This window comes from Lutjanus erythropterus, chromosome 24, assembly GCF_056507025.1.
Source record: "Lutjanus erythropterus isolate fLutEry1 chromosome 24, fLutEry1.hap2, whole genome shotgun sequence".
Lineage (NCBI taxonomy): Eukaryota > Metazoa > Chordata > Actinopteri > Lutjaniformes > Lutjanidae > Lutjanus > Lutjanus erythropterus.
The window spans coordinates 10,593,289-10,610,996 of NC_139340.1; the positions used below are offsets into that span (position 1 = coordinate 10,593,289).

Below are 17,708 nucleotides of genomic sequence, written 5' to 3' on the forward strand. Positions count from 1 at the left end.
CCTTTTTCTATTTTGTTGGATTCTATTGTTGTTTGACGTACAGCGCAACGTGTAAAGAAGGTAAGAGATGTATGTGGACTATCAGGATTTCAAGGCCGACGCTTGCGTCAAGACACAGCTCTTTTAAAGTGATTTTCCACTGAAGCACAAGTGGAAGGAGCTGGATTGGAGACGGTAGATGACATTTTAGCCGATAATGAATTGGTTTGATGTGCCCAGGCTTCAGAGACATGATGAATCTGTGGTGTAAAATTGGAAATAAGACGAAGTGAAGCTGCATTGTGTTGGAACACCAGGTGCTGCAGCTTCGTAAAGAGCGAGACATGATATCCTGTGATTCCACCAGGATTTGTGCATTGTCATAAAACATGCATGAGCCCTTCCTGTTTCCTTCCACCAGACATAACCGGCAGCAATCTGATCTGGAATATTCTGAAAGCATAGCAAATTGGAGACAAAGTGCTTAGCCTAGCATAAGGAAGCACCGGAGGGCAATCCAGTCTCCATGTAAAGAAGTTATTTTGATAGATTTGACAGCTCAATTATTGTGCCTGTTTTGCTCTCGTCGGTAAGGAAGAAATCGCCCTCCATGGCTGACATTTCAATTAGTGTAGCTCGATTTGGCTCCCCTGTCAAACCTCGCCAGCCAAAAGCTTTGGTCAGTAAGTAATGAACAGAAAATTGGGTTGCTTAAGGCTTCTGTTGTGTGGAGAGGGCAGAGAAAGGGGTGACACCTCTGTGATTAGCGGACGGCCCCTGCTTGACACAGATCTATGGGCCTTGATTTAGCTTTGAGCTACAAAAGTCAGGCCGCCTTTCTTTTGCAACCTCAAACTCTCAAATTACTATTTTGTTCTTTTTCCTACTTTCCTGGACACATTCTCCTCTGTTGGCTCTTGCTCCAAAACCCCAGGTCGCCCTTCACCTCCCCACTTTTAGCTAGCGGGCGACGCAGCACCTCACCTCTGATCGCTTTAGCGCAGGCAGCGGCGAGGAGGCAGTGACAGGGAGGTCATGGCCCCTGGCTGGGCTCGATATAGCCACTGAGACGTGCATGGCGGCAGCAGCATGGCCCTCCCTGTTGACTTTTCCTGGCCTCTCCTGCTTCCATTACCCCCTCCCCTCTCCCTGTCTGCCCACTGCCGTCACTTATGCTGCCGCTGTGGCAGTGAAGAGATAAGAAGCTAATACACTGAGAAAAAGAAAAAAATAGTTAGCATGGTGGTGAATGTGCCTCTAAGCACACTGAATTGCACCAACAAAGAATAATTTAATCTAAAATTAGTTCTAATCAGAATTTAGCAAAACTGGGACTAAAATGAGTAAATGCGGATTTAACATTAAGCAGAGCCCTGTTGCACAATTAAAAACTAATTTTTTACAAATAAGTAAATCGTTTAGTAAAAAGTTTAGTTAAGTAAACAAAAATTGAATCATTAACTAATCAATACATGATGAATATATGATTAAGCAATGTGGAATTTGTTACCTAAAAAATAAAGTTGAGTGCTGTCAGTCTGGGCATAAAGAGGAGGGAAATGGTTAACTCTCTTCTGCTCTGTATTCCTAAACAAAATGCTGCATTGTAGCTTAATTGATTTTTAGAAGGTTATATTGTTTGTGAGCAAGCTAAAAAAAAGAAAAAAGTTATATTTTCGCTAGCTAACTAAAAAGTTAACAAAACATTACATTATTTGCTCGTTTAAATGTTATGTTTTTGTTATCAAGCAAGAATTTATAAATAAAAACTACATTGTTTGTTAGCTAACTAACAAGTTAACAAAGTGTTACATTGTTTGCTAGTTAGCTAAAAAAAAAATTAAATGTATCATTTGCTAGCTGCTAAAAAGGAAAAATGGCATATTTTTTGCTGGCTAGGAGTTAAGACTTGGTTAGCCTAGTGAGCCAACACATGATCATAGCTTAGCTGAGAATTATTTTTCTTGAAAAAGAAAATGAATCACATTTAAACTGAAGTTTAAAGTTTTGGTGCAACAGAAGTAAATTTAATCTAGGTTTAGGGTAAAAATGAAACTGAGGTTTAAATTGATGTTTCAATTTAATTTTTTTTCCCTAAGTTTAAGTTAGTTTTAAGGTTTGGTGCAGCATCATTTAAAGTTAAACTATGATTTAATCAGGTTGATTAAAATTTAATCCTGACTGGTGCAACCCAGCCTAATCAGTCGTATATGCTCGCCATTACAAGCTGACATGACACAGGTTATGAGTGTAAGCCTGTGGAAAAGTTGTTTTCCTGATATCAATGGCACGCTGTAAACAGAGGCTTGGCCCTCATTATGTCAGGGCATCTTAAGCAATGAGACAGTGTTTGAAAGCTATTATTAATGCTAATTAAACATCCGTTGGTGCCAGTACTAATTAGTGGTAGCATGGGGAGATGGTGAAACAACTTTCAAATCTTTGAAAGTGTTCTATCTCATTAGAAGTTCTTCAGTTTGGCCTCTACTTTGTTTCCTTTGTTTCCTTTTATTCCTCTCTTACGCACACTTCCACTCCATAAATCTCCCAGCTGTCACAGGGGAACATGACGCTGCAGACAGAGCCGATTTATAAAAAGGCTGGGTTTATTTTTTTTCCCCAGTCAGCCTCCTCCTTCCCCCCTCGGAGCCCCGGTTACCTCACCTCTGTGTTATGGCAGCTTTGCATAAGGCATGCCCTTCTCAGAAGCCAGAGATATCCAAAGCGTTGTTGTCACCGCTCTCAGGCATCAAAACCCCCTCGCGTCTCTGCCGCTGTGACAGCTCCAGACCATGACTTCAACATTTATCTCGGGTGATAAATGAGAGCATTATCCTTGTGTTTCTGTCATCGAGCCGGTATTAGGTTACACCGCGGCAGCCTCAGGTGTAGGATTTCTGACCCATATTTATAGGATGCTGCGGGTAAAATCCCTGCTTATTTTCAGACGCTGCTGTCTCCGGCAGGCTATTTCTCTCCCTGACGCGTTATTGGTTACACTAACACGCCGGACGTAGCAGAAAGCTAAAATTGGTGCCATGAGTAGAGCATGGTCTTGTCACACGGCGTCTGTTTTAAGGAGCGCTCACACCAGTACGTGGCACAAATATATCCATGCATTGTTGCAAAATATTTGGTTAAAGAGGCTCGGTGACTCATGAGCTATTTTCAGGGCTAGTTGGTAAACAGCTAACAAACCCAGGAACGTGCTTGTGCTCGCCAATCACAGTAGCTCCCAAAACCTTTGTCATTTACCCCACTGGCACTTGTTTCTCAGGACTGAACATCATTTCAGTCAATAAATAGTTACTGAAGAACGGGGGGGAAAGCTCTCTCAAGGAGCTAATGAGCTTGCTAACTGACAGTTAACAAGATCGTTAGCTTGGCTGCTAATGGGGCAATAAATCCACACTTCTTATTCAAAAGTCTTATTTTTAGGCTACCATCAACTTTTGTCTCATAACTGTCTGCAATCCATTCCTCATTTGTGGAGCAGTTTATTCTACGACAGAGCGAGTTAAATAAAATCAAATGATGCAACGCGGCTAATGAGAGTCGACACTTTCTCCATTTTGGACCTTGCAGCTCTCCATTCAAAGGTCAGCGCTGTCAAGGCAATTTGCTGTACAGTTGTGAATTGTAAGGGGCTTTTTCAGCTCCCCCTAGTTGTCAAAGTAAAAGTCCCATTTATTTTTCCAACAGAAAGTATTACATGACTGACAGTTTCGATGGACATGAAACTGTCCTCGTTAAATCGTCAGTACAGAAGATTAACAAATGTTTCAAAAGCTTGTGCTCATAAAAAAAAAATCAGTGAAGAAGTTATATTCAACTCCCAAGGGGCATTGTGGCAAGAAGTATTTGATCACCAAGCTCAAGGTCTGTGCTGCTAACATCAAGTGGACGTTAAAGATTACACTGTTGAGAGAACCGTTATAAAAATTTTATAACCTGCAGTTTAAATCAATTCCATTTAAGATTAAGGGTGAGTTCACACCTAAAAGTCTAATTTCTGAATTGAACTAATGTAAGGATGATGCATTGTTTTAATTTTCCAGCTGGAAATACGTAGAAGATGCCATGGAGTAGAGTTGGATTATGGGAGTTGTTTTTGTCACTGGTGAAAAAAAAACAAAAACAACCTTTGCTAAGAAAAATCTTATCTAAAGTAATGGAAATCATGATCACAGACAATGTCAGTAAAAGCTTATTTCACATTCTATTATTCATGTTCACCAACTTTCCTGAGGCGTCATCTGTAATTTATAGCCACTGGAGGTGGAAGAGGGGACACGATACCAGTGATAGGCGACCAAAAACTTCAAGTTAAGGTTAACAACTCAATAAACTATATGTCATATGTCAATGTGGAAATTTTTCTTTTATTTTTTATTTAATTTTAAATCAACTGATTTTACAAACCTCTATTTTTAAAGCAGGCGTGAACTGACGTTTAGACCAGATTTATGCCGGGAACCATGTGGTTTTATCAACCAGATACAGAGATCAAACCAGTGGGTGTTTGATTTCTTCATGCTGATGACAGGAGCTGGCTATATCAAGCCAGTGTAGTCATAGATGTACTATAAGTGGGCTGAGAGAAACATTTAGATAGCTTTCTCTGCAGAGCCGTGCATGGACGGTATGTACTGTACCACTAATCTCTATAGTACTGCAGCACCAAGGACACCTTCATTGGACCCATATGCATTTAAGAAGCAGCTGCTCTAAGACTTTTCAAACAAAGATGAATCTGTTTTGAAGCACAATTCACGCCAACTTCAACTTTAAGCTAAAGTTATGCTCGTAGCCTACACATACACATGGAAAAAGTATGTAAGTGCTTGCCTGGTGCAAAAACAAAGCAAGGAGGAGGATTTTCAAAATGTCAAAGGGTTACAGTGCGAGCATATAATGAGAGAGAATAATTTCTATTTAGGGTCTTCTTTCATCCCACGGTGTTGTTGCCCAGAGAGAGAAAACATGCCAAGAGCTAAAAGGTCCAGTGTGGGTGTATACCGAGCCTTAATGGAGACTTCTCTGTTTCCTAATGATGCTTTGTAGCGCAGAAAAGTCAAATGTAAAATCAGTGGTGTTCTCTAATTGGCTATCCGCAGGGATGAGCCGAGCGGTATGAAGTATCATAAAGTAAAGCGCCGTGATTGATGAGCACGCCGCTTCAGTTTCATGTCGATATTTCTTACAGATTGTCTCCCTCTGGCCATTTCTAGGTTAAAATATCAACACTCTTAGAAATAAAGGTGTTAGCTAGAACCAGAAAGGGTTCTTTGACTCATCCCCATTTGAGAGCCTTTTTTGCTTCCTGGTAGAACCTTTTCTAAAGGTTCTGCTTGGAAACCTTTCAGAGTTCTACCTAAACCCAACATGAAGGGTTATACCCAGAATTATCTGCGAAAAGTTTCAACCAGATGAGGGGTTCTAAAGGAGAACCCTTCTATAGTGTACTAGCTCCACCCAGAACACTCTCTAGGGGCTTTTTCTAAAATCTGTCCACCTTCTTGGGGTGCTCACAACTCTTTTATATTTCATGTGTTTTATCTAGAACCCACTTAGGGCACTCTGCACAGAACTCTTTTATATTATAGTACAAAGAACACTTGAAGAACTCTTCCAAAAAGGATCTTTTGGATAAAAAGGGTTGTTAGTCTTACAGAACCAAATGACACCTAGTGTCAGAAAAGCCATATATATTGTTCCTTATGCGAGTTACTAAAGGACAGGTTTGATTTGCATGTGTCACTGAAGAGTATTCACATCTTAAAGGGTGATTTCTTTGTTTGTGTAGCTGCAGGCAGCACAGGTAGATCCAAGTCAGGATATCCGGAGGACTGGGCCACGTGCGCCGAGGACCAGGAGGCCGAGCCGGTGTCGGTGAAGGAGCGCCTGGCGATGTATCAGGCAGCCGTGACGAAGAAAGAGACCAGCAGTTCCTCCTCTGCTGCGGTAAGACGATACTTCCACACGAATGTAACTGGAGATGGCGGTGAGGATGTGCGCAGGCAGCCAGGGAGACAGCAGACTGAAATTCTTGAATTAACAATGTGATGTTACTGATGTTTATGACCAAATGTGCTGTCACTGACACTGTCCTGCTTGTAGGTTACACTGTCGAACAGGAGAAAGGGGGATGGGTGCTACAGGGCTTTGGTGGGATGGTAGGATTATTCATCATACGTGTCAGAAGACTCTGCACAGGATGGGTAAACCAAACCTCTAGAGTGTGACTGAGAGTCATGAGGAATCATCTAGCGCGGCGTTTCACCAGGACGTATCATTCATTTCTCAACATACATTTATAAAATCATAAGACGGGTTCAGTGCTGAAGCTTTCCACCTGAAACAGTGCATCTGAAAATGACGCTAAACTCAGTTGAGACTCTCAGCATCATTTCTTATTACATGACTGTTTTGTCGCAGACATTTACTGGCCAGTATGGTGGACAGCCTTCAAAGATTTTCTCGCCGAATGGAAAATCTACCCAACAATTTAGAAAGAATATTAGCTGATAGCGATCGGTGGCCGCTAAATCGGCGCACCCTTAATCAGAACTGTTTTTTCTTCTTTCCTTTTCCATTAATCACCTCACAACCCCTCAGATTTATCTGGTGACCCTTTGGAGGGGCCTGATCCCTAGTTTGGGAACCACTAGACTAAATTAAGTAATGGTGTATCCACTGATGCATCAGCATTAACAATCTAATATCATAATTTATAGTATTATCCACAGGGGTCTGCAGGACCAGTACTTTAACTGATGATACTTTCAGAACAGTTTTCTGATTGTACTTCACTTATTTTTACTTCAGCAGGACTTTTTTTTACATTGTTGTATTAGTACCTTTACTTAAGGATGTGAGTATTTGGTATTCACACACATGGTTTGTTAACTTGTGATGTGATGCAGGACCCTGTCGTGAAATGGAAATCATTATTTTGCAATGATCACCCACTTGTTCTACATGATCCCTGCTTGTTACATAGCTGCTTACGAAAGATTGTTGATGATTTGAAACAAAATATTATAAAAAATGATGTCACTGCTCCTCCAGAGTCTATGATCAGAACTGACGCCATAGCAACAGTCTGATATTCAGACATAACGGACCTTAGGTCGCAGCAATTGACCAATCAGAATCAAATGTTTTACAAAGCCATAAGTATTCAACATTATTAGATGAAAGACACTTTAAATCCACAACTCTATCATTTTGATTAATGTAATTTCAATATTAAATGTGAAAAACTCTTCTTCAAAGGTTGTTTTTTTATCAGATGACCTATATATTAATTCTTGTTTAGACAGTCAATTACACACACTGATAGAGTCAAACTCGGAGTGATAATGGAAAACTGTTGACTTTGTTCAGTCCTTACAGACATATGTACACACTGATAACACACAGGCAGTGGTAGCTTCACATACACACACACACACACACACATCTTGTTATGAAGAGGCACAAAACCACCCATAACCCTTACAGAGTGATTTTAGCTGCATATGTAGAGGAGCAAGCTGTGTATATTGCAGCAAATTCAGTTGAACCCACACAGGCAGCAGCACATCAGCAGGCCTTCACACGTTATCTCTCCTTTGATTAAACACACAAAAAAAAAACATTTCTGAATATCCCTGAGTCATTAGTCATTACCGTGGACCAAAAAGCTTCAGCGGCTTTGAAGAGCCTGCGTGCACTTTATAAACCCAATAATTCAACTGTGTGAGCAGTTAGTCAGCCAAGGCCATTACAGCAAGTGAGCTCTGGATCTAAAATAAAACCTCACCTACTGGAAAATCTCTGTTCTTTCCTTGTTAACTGTGGTCCACAGCCACGGAACAAAACAAATTAATGGAAATTTCACTAAGAAGCATACCAGCGTTATCTGTTTTAAAATAAAAGCGGCGTTTGATAAGGCCTGGTTGTGACTCTAATTGGCAAACTTGGACAAACCGATCAAATTTATAAAAGCAGAGTTACTCCAGCAAAGGACGGAGACAACTTCAAACACTCAAACCATCATCAGGAGCAGGCAAAAGTGTCTGTCGGTCTGTCAGCTGATTGGCCACTTGAGGCAGGTTTATGTAAACGTTTGTTCCAGGTGTGAAGGCTGATTGAACATTTTGTGATATCAGTTAGACGTTTGATGGTCACTGTGTCAGATAACGTGATTATAGTCATTAATTCTGAGCCGAGAAACATGCTACACGTTGCTGACCAATCATTACTTCACAACATGCAAGTACACCAATTATCTGTATCTGTATCTGTTCAACCAGCTAAATGATCTGTATCTGGATCTGAATGATTTTGATCACAAGTGTAAGAGAACTATCCTAGACTCTATCCATGACTGCTCCTCACAGATCTGATGTAACCTTCTTCACATAATATATCACATTTCCATTGTGTTTTCTACATTGTTTTCAGTTTGAGGTTTGACTGGTGCTTTTTTTAATTACGTCATCTTGTTGCACCTTCTTCCTCTGCATTGATTTAGTGGTTTTCCAACTTGAAAATTGGCGCCACCTACTGCTTATCTTGATGAACCAAATCCTAATTATTGCATAGCAAGTATTCATTCACATTTTCTTTTGCCAGTTCACTTGAAGTTCTGTTCAAATTTGCAACACACTTGGATGAAAACACAAATTATGACACTGCATAGGATAAAATGAACAATTGCCATGCCAAGCGCCTAATGTTGTTCCTGGTCTGACCCATTGTCTGCTGGTTCAGGCGATAACCAGGCTGATATTGTGTCGCCTGAACACAGTGTAAAGCCTGTATTTAAGATTTGTGAACCTTTTATAGCATGGAAGCATGGAACACTTTGTCCTCCTGATATATGAAAGACCCACACTGAGGTTTAATGCAGGTATAATAGAATACAAGCGACACCGCTGAAAATTACATGTTTCGTTTCATATAATGTACTTTCCCAGAGTTCTCCAGTCAGCTCACCATCAAGACTAAAAGAGCTGCAACAACATGATACCTTTCATGAGCTCACCTTTCTTTTTCTCACAGTGGCCTCCTGCATTGATATGTATTTTCCTCACTTTAATGGCTCACAGCAGCTCCAGTCCAGTGTGACATAATTGAAGAAGCCAGTAATAGGTACTTAAGTACGCCGATAAATCATATTTTATCTGTTTGCAGAATCAATCTTGTCAAAGGAGTTTAAAGGTTTTATCACAACTCTCCCACACTGATTTTCATATCTTATTCAATCACTGATATTTTGGTTGAGCTGACATCATCAGGCTATTTAACTCATTTTTCCTCTCATACGGCGTTCGTCTCACAGGATGAATGAGCGCTTTTCTCTTCGCCGAACATTTAAAGTTCAGCTGCAGAAAACTTTTTTTTGCACTCCATTGCTTTTCAGACGCGCACGATATCCCCCTAAACTGGGAATGAAACAGCATCCAGTTTTTCTTTGCAGCTGCAAGACAACTTTATTTTTCATATCGTCTCAAGATCCTACAGCTTTGCAGTTTATTTAAGAGTTCTGTTGTATACGATTTAAAAATCCTGGCTGATTATATGAGCAACGATCAGCACAAATCCATAGACAATGGGTTGTTTCTATCCAATTTTAGTGTCGCCTTTTATAGTACTGTTGGCTTCTTATATCTCTACCTCTTTTTCCATGTCGCCTTTTTTGTTACTGATTTAATTAGATTAAACTCAGTTTTGTATAAATGAAACCATTTAATTGATCCAAATGAGTCGTATAATGAACATAAAACTTGATAGCTAAAATTATAAATGAAATTAATCTGAAATTACTGGAAAAAATAAGTATATTCAACATGAATAACAATAACAGTCCGCTTAAGAAAAATATCTGGATTTAGATCAATTTAATTAGTGTAATGTAATGAGTTAATTCAGCATATTTTTTCTGTCTAACTCTTATTTCAAGGCAACCTGCTTTCCTAAAGTCTTGAGTTTGAATTATTATTTTGGTGCTTGAAAATTAAATGGTTGCAATAGAAAAAGTTAAATTACTACTTTCACTTTGACTGTAATGGATTTACTCAATTATTATTGATTTTTTTTTTTCTAAAACTTTTTTTTTTTCTCAAAGTTTATTTCAAAACTCAAAAACTTTGTTTGAGTTTTTCCACTATTTTGGTGCAGGGTTAAATACAGTAATCCAAGATTCACATCCAGTGCTTGAATCTTTTGGCCCGTTAGATGATAAATAATCAATGTCCAGCACATCATCCATCAGGCCACGCTTCAGTGCGTTTGCAGAGGGCAACCTGCCACCTTCTGGTGTCTTTGTACGTGACGAGAAACAAAAGCTTACTGTACGTAATGACGCACAAGAGGCTGTGTTTTATACTAAAACACACAGAATTAAAAAAATAAATAAATAAAGATAAAGGATTTAGATATTCCTGAACTAATTAATAGTAATAGTAATAATAAGCTGTCCTCTTGTGTGCTGCCTTAGTTAATTTTCGCAGTGTAAGTGGTGATTTTCAGTGAGTGCATTAACTGTCACAGACCTGCAAGCCACTTGAGGCTGAGTTTTACAGCCGTTTCAGAGTAGATGAGAGGTGTTGTTAACATAACACAGAGTGCTTTTCTAACTGCACTAACTTCAACCTCAAGCGGCTTGTTGCCTTTTATAAATGGCTGTAACACATAATTATCCTTCACATAACAACCATTCAAATAACAGTTCCAATAAATCTTCTATAGTTTTTTTTAATTGATAGTTTAATATTAACCAATCGAAAGGCAGAAGTGTTCCTAAACAGCGGCTCACTGAATCATCCTCCAACACTTCACTTCAGTGATTGCCAGTGTGCAACCTCGGTACTCAGTGGCGAGCCTCATGTCGTGGTTACTGACAGCTGAGCGTGTGTGTGTGTGTGTGTGTTGAGGAGGGGGTGTAGAGGTGTTGGGTGGGTGGGCAAGTTGCCAGAGGGAATCAGCACAGGAATCTTGTTTTTCCCCTATACCTTTGCAGCTGTTGTCTGCACGTCCACACGCGAGTGACAAGGTGTTTAAAGATAGCAGAAGACTTGATGGACACCGTTCTGTCCGGTCTGTCATCCCTCAGACTCTGTCTCCTACAAATCACTCTGAACACACCCGACCAGTCTTCTACAACAGCAAATACGTTTTGTACAAAATCTATCAGGATTATGAATGCAAAGAAAATGTTGATAACTATTATTACCGTTATATTCAGGCACTCACAGCAGATTATTAACATTTAATCAGAACTACAATCTTCCCTTGTCTTAAAAGAACTCTTTATAGCTATTGTACTTCAGTTTTGGTTAAAGGGAAATTCAGTACTTTTCAATCTGGACCCTATTTTCTAGTTTTTGTCTAACTAATAGGGACATTATTTGAAATGGTTTTTAAATTGGTCCAGTATTGAGTGAGACCGCTGCAGCCATCAGCCATGGGCAATTGCAAACCATCAAAGTATGTCCACTGAAAGTGTTTGTTTTTGCCACTGACAGGCTCAGATTGTCTGGATCCCTACAGAGACAGACCTTTTTGTTAAAGATTACAATCCTTTTTGTTTAACCAGGAACAGCTTTTAGATCAGCTTCATGAAAGCCACCAGATTCCATTGAAAAATAAAGCCGTTTTAACTTGCAGATCATCGTGAAACAGACTTCATTCATACTCAACAGAAGCAAAATAAACCTCACCAGAACATCTTGGCTCGTCTTCCTACTGTTCCAACAATCAGCAACTCTAGTTTGATTGAAATTAAACCTTAATTCACAGCGTTAGGTGTGAGAATATTGGGGAAGTTGTGAGAAGAGGTCAGACATCAGAGAAGCAGCGGGAAGAAATCAAGGCTTTATTTCAGCCAAGAGTTGGTGATTGTTGGAACAGCAAACCAAGTTTGTCTTTCCAACCGTCTGCGCGTTTTTGATGAATTTATTTTGTTTCTGTCGAGTTTTAATAGGTGTGTTTTACAGTGATAAAGTTACTGTTTCTCTAAATTGAGCTTTTTTACAGGTAAAAAAAGGAAGAAATCTGAGGGCGAGCCACAGAGGAGTGATTCCTCTCCCAGGACCGACTGACATGCAATAAATGTTGCAAAGCAAATGATGAAATACATGTGAAGAACGTGGCCCGTCAGTGGCAAAAACTTTCAGTGGATATACTTTAACAGTCACAGTTGTGTGAATAGGGTCTAAAATGATCAAAGTTACCCTTTAATCTAGTTGCTAATCTAAACCGTCTCTGTACAGATCTGAGAGTGGTGTTGATTTTATTTCATCTAATCCTCGGCAACAAAGCAAATAAGCGTAATACCCAAAATGTAAAACAGCTCAGCCTGAATCAAAGTGCTTTTTCTGCTGCTGCAGGACTCAGAATACAAATCTGAATTTTTATTTAATGCTTTTTACATTTCCTCTCAAGACGTAATTAACGAATCAAATAAGTATTGCACAATTTCTCTGAGAAAAGGCTGATTTCAGTGCTTCTGTCTGTATTGATTGTAATTATTCACACGATTCCAAACAATCAGGTGAGTAAGACGGAGAGAAGAGATTCTATAGTACACAAATTAAAATCAGACACCAGACTCCCTCCTGTTTGAACCTGCCTGAATGCTCAGGTGTTAATTATGTCTCCAGCAGTCATTTTAAATGAGACATGTTGATTTCACATCATATCAAATGAGCTGCTGTACCCTCGAGTAGTAAAATATTGATAACATGCTGCCCTGCCATAAAATGTCACCGGCCTCAACTCCTCTCCAATAACTTGCAAATTACATTGTACTCCTCATTTGCATTAAAAAGGAAAGGTGACGGGGTGTGTGTGTCCAACATATGGTACATTCACACACACACACACACACACGCACACAGAGTAACAAACCTCTCATATATATTGCTGTTTCCAAGAAGCCATATATGCAGAAGCCGACATCTAAATGTTTTATTAGGAAAGTAATTGACAATCCCAGAAGGAGATTATTGTATCAAATAGTCAGGATGCATTCTTGCCCAGATCTCGTACGATGAAGACTGCATCCTCCATACTGATGAGATTTAGAAAGTCGTCCTCTTTCCTCCTCCTCCTCCTCTTTGCAAAGAGGCCAGGCTTTTCTATTTTTCAGCTTTAAGGAATAATTCTTTCCGTGGTTCAATGAAAAGTATCGAAAAGCTTTTTTGTTCCATTAAACTGACTAATCTGAAAGACTACATTTTCTATTGATGTTTCGCTCTCCGTTGCAGGATAGATGTGGAAAAAGTAAATCCATTAAAATTGGGCGCCTGCCATCTTTGCTATTTTTGAGATTTCTGCCAGACATAAACACAAAAAATGACTTCATTTCTTTTCCGCTGGTTGTATTGTATGTCCTCTGTGTGTCCTTACTTTATGTTCATTACCTCGCCTTCTGCTTTTCGCACCACCTAGTTTGGAGAAGTCCAGAGGGGCACCAGCATCAAAGCTAAAGAAAGTACTGCTGTGGACAGAGTTAGCAAAACTAGGTATTTTAGCCACTTGAAAAAAAGGGCCCACTTTACTTTGCCATCAGACAGCCTTTTCTGGTGGGAAACAACCAATCTATAAGCCAAATTTTACCTTGCAGAACACCAGTTTGCTGGTCTGCCTCTGCCTCAGACTGTTAGCTTGATCGTGTTATCGTCTGACTTCAATGTTTTAAAAAGTCACACAGTAACACACAAAAAACCAGCAGATCAAAGCAGCAGTAGACCAGCGACTCCTGTGTTCTTCAAGGTAAAATTTCTGACTTGGTTTGGAGAGGGCAGCAGTTTCTGGTCAGAAATGGCTGTCTGGCAGCATAGAGACTCTATCCTAAGTATAGCACACATTTAAACTGATATTGATTTTTTTAAGGTGGACCTTTTTCTAAGGTTTGTTCCAGACCTTCTCCACAGTTCATTGCTTAGCTTCTGTGCTGGTGTCCCTCCGCTTCTCCAGAGCAGCAACTACTGCAGTACCTCATACACCCCTGCATCAAATAATCTGAACTATCCCTTTAATGTCTTCAAATTACAGTATTCACACCACGTTTGAAAGAACATCAACACCGCTGATGCTTCTAAAAGCATTAGCATAATGCCTTTTCATTCAGTTTTATATTTGCATAAGTGAATGTATAACATATTCACAATCAATGAGAGAGGGTTGGTTCACCAAGGTCAAACACAATCTCTTAAATCTCGAATAACCTGTCCGTTTACAGCGTGTTTAATGTATGATACGTACACAGATGGATTTCCAGGTGTATTTCATGTTGTTGCATCTGTCTTCTGTTCTGTTTTCACAGATGATGGATGAGTCAGAGGCTTGTTCGCTGCCTGGTGGCCTGGCCAGCGTCAAGAAGCAGTTTGAGAACCAGGAGTTCGCCTCTTCGTCCTCTCAGTCCACCGTCACACAGTTTCATTTCGAGCAGAGATCTGTCCAGGTGAGAATGTAATCATGCTCTCTAAAAATCTGCTGCAGGGTAGATTCATGTATGTGACAGTAGCTGTGGATGGAGCCGTGTGAATGGAAGATGGTATTTCTGCATGTTCGTCATAAGAAAAGGTGAGAACTTTTGAAGCAGTAGTTTGACATTTTGAGAAATATGCTTATTTGGTCGACCTTTTCAGGCAACGTTCTCCTCTCCTTTTGCTATCAGTGTGTTCGATGTGTCCCTGTCGCTACAGTTAGCAATCTGCACACTGAAAATGGCAGGTTACCTTAACCTTCCTGCTAACAGTATGACTGTGAATGGGATTCATGCATTTTAATGGATTTGCAAGGGCACCATTGCTGCATTCTGGGCGTTAAGTGTTTTGTGTCTGCTTGCAGGAGCTGCATGGCTTTTGTCATTGTTTTTGTCTTTTTGTTGTACCATTTGGTCTCTGGTGTCATTTTGTGCCATAGTCATATGATTGACTTTAGCAATGAAATATGAACATACCCTTTAAATAGATGCTGTGGGCCCCTGGGTAATCGTAGCAGTAACTTTCTAACATTTTCCTTTAAGGTTTTGGTTAAGGTTGTTGTAGGCTTTGAAAACAAAAACTTGAATACTCACAGAAATCTTCTTATGCAGGAAACACCTCTCTCATGAGGCCAGAGTAATGAAAGAAGTGAGGCTGGAGTACAAATGTGATAATATCATCAGATATTGAATATGCATTTTTCTTCCTCCTACTTAAAGTAAATTTGGAAGACAAAGTACTGCTGTCTCCTCTGTTCGGGGGCTCTGTGTAAAGTGAGAAAATCACAGAGCGATTTACATTCTACTGTAGCTCTTTATTGGGAAAAACTTGGCTGCTCGGGCTGCGACTCCGAGGCGTTCTTGTAGGTCAAATCAAAGAGGGCACCTTGAACTCTGCTCGTCTGCGTGGCACTGTCATCCAGTGCGTGAGCAAAATGCCAGAACACGTTAGCAGCCTGGGACGGGGCCGGATCTGAGTGAAGTGAGGTCAATTCCACTCCTCCATGCATTCTCCCCCATCTGCTTATTCAGGCGGGAAGCAGAGTGGATTCATCGAGCGCGCACCGACCTCGCTGAATGCTAAATTTTACATAGGAGTTTGTGAGGGGAAGTGCCTGTTTGATCGAGTTATTGCTTCTGTGCTTCAGCGGCGAACCACTTTCCGCTCAAGTTTTCTTCTCAGGTATAATATCTGAGCTGTGTTTTAAAACTGGTTGTACATCAGGAAAAGAGATTATTATCCTGACATAAGTGGTTTCAGAAGTACTGGGCACCCCCCACCCTCCATGTATCTTTCATGTTAACAGCAGATGATACAAGCTCAAATATTATATTTCTCTTTCATCTCCTACAAATTGCATGAACCCCACTGGAGGAAATGGCTGATGCAGTTTTGTAGAGTTTTTGTAATCTATTGCTTTTTCTCTCCAATACTGAAATCGTTCTTCAGTGGAATTTAAACTTAGCAGTTCCCACAGAAGCAGCTCTGTAATGTGAAAACATCTGTTACCAGACAGGAAGTTTTATTAACTGTAACAATATAAAAATTACTCCCCTTCCCAGTGTTTCTTACAGCTCACTGTAGGGCTGGATATCATTTAAAACATGACAAGACCAATACCAGTACCAGCACCGTTCAAGTGATACCTATAGTAAAATAGAGAACTTCATTTGATGGATTTATTTTTCTACTTCATTCAGTACTCATCACGTGAATGTAAGCACTCCTGAAATGCATCTTTTATCAGGGAAGTTCTTCAAAATGTAGATTTAAAGAATTTGAGTTCATAAATTATATTCACATAAATGCACACTAATATAAACATAGCTGAAATAATTGTATTAAGGCTTGTCTAAATTAATTACACTTTAATTTGATTTTAAGTAACTATGAACATTTGAACAAAACAATGTTTGCATTTTAATAGAACTTGTTAGTCTCTCCATTATGCATATTTCATAAATAATTTTTTAACCAGTCTTCTAATGTTTGAAAATCTGGTTGGAGCCACTTTCTAGTCAGGATGTTTTTTGTCCTCCGATAAGTAATATTCTCATTAAGGATTTTATTATCTAAAATACCTTTTGTTGTCCAGTGCTTAGCTTCCATGCCATGTTTGTGTGTCTGTGCATGCATTTTCAGTGAGCGAAGGATTCAGCGTGTCCACATTTCTCTTGTGTTTGACAGGAGATGTCGAGCTCCTCAGAGGTGACAGTGAGGAGCAGTGCCAGAGAGGTCATCCCCACCACCACCCTCTTTAACAATCAAGAGGTACTGGCTCTCACACTCAGCAGCTGTACAGTAGCATCTTACCTCTGACAGGCTGATAATAAACCCTCTCTGAGTTCTTTAGTTATTTCACAACTTTGTGTTGCACTTTATGTGCCCTATATAGAAAATTAGCCTCATGCCAAGCCCTTAACTCCTCTCTGATTGAAAACAGTCGGAGGCTGCAGTGCAGTTGCTGGTATACTAATGATTTGCCACTGTGTTTTCGCAGGTGATCCATGATGAGAGAGTCCACCACAACAATGTGGCAGCCAGTTACGGAAACCATTACAATGAAACAGGTTATTCTGCTCATGCCTTTTATATTGTAATTTGCACGTTTTTATCACAGCACTGCTTGTGTCCTGTATATTAATGATTGTTCCGACTACTGCTGAATAAGGGATGAGCTACGAGAATGACTGCAGATGATTTTCTATTCAGTGCATAGCAGCAAATCTAATCAGGGCAAAGTCAGGAAGGTAAAATATTGGAAAGTGGAAATTGGGCAATCACCGCTGCATGGTTTCAGAAAATGAAAACTACTCAGGTTTTTAATGAAATGATTTATTTCTCTTTCCAATCCCCCTGAGCTCCCTCAGTGCGAATGACTTAATGAGGCAGCCTTCTTCTTGTGTCTAATTCAGTTATGCTCATTGGAGGAGAGGACCTACCAAAGGTTTCCACTCAGGCTTTGAAGCAGCAGTATGAAAAAACGATTGAGGAAGCTGCACCAGCCAAGGAAATTAAGGTAATGATGCTGTCTGTTTATCTAAATAGATTTCAGTTTGGGTTTTTATATGAGGTATCAGTATGAAGATGAGGCCACATCATGAAATCATCAAAAGGAAATTGCGCATGCCATGAGCTGATGGAGAATAAATTGGGTTGGATAAAAGACATCATGTCATTACATGGACAAAGTCTTAAACTTTTTTTTCTCCCCCTCAGTATTAAAAAAAAAAAAAAATCCAGACT

At 39.8% G+C, this 17,708-nt stretch overlaps 1 protein-coding gene across 1 annotated transcript in view; it reads left to right on the forward strand.

Moving 5' to 3' along the window:
* xirp2a (xin actin binding repeat containing 2a) overlaps positions 1 to 17,708 on the forward strand; it is a 61,449-nt gene that overhangs the window by 31,336 nt on the left and 12,405 nt on the right. The window contains exons 3-7 of the mRNA XM_084713278.1: positions 5,786 to 5,943; positions 14,300 to 14,437; positions 16,650 to 16,733; positions 16,963 to 17,032; positions 17,378 to 17,481. Of these exons, the coding sequence (XP_084569404.1) occupies positions 5,786 to 5,943; positions 14,300 to 14,437; positions 16,650 to 16,733; positions 16,963 to 17,032; positions 17,378 to 17,481 (554 nt within the window). The remainder of the gene's footprint in view (positions 1 to 5,785; positions 5,944 to 14,299; positions 14,438 to 16,649; positions 16,734 to 16,962; positions 17,033 to 17,377; positions 17,482 to 17,708) is intronic.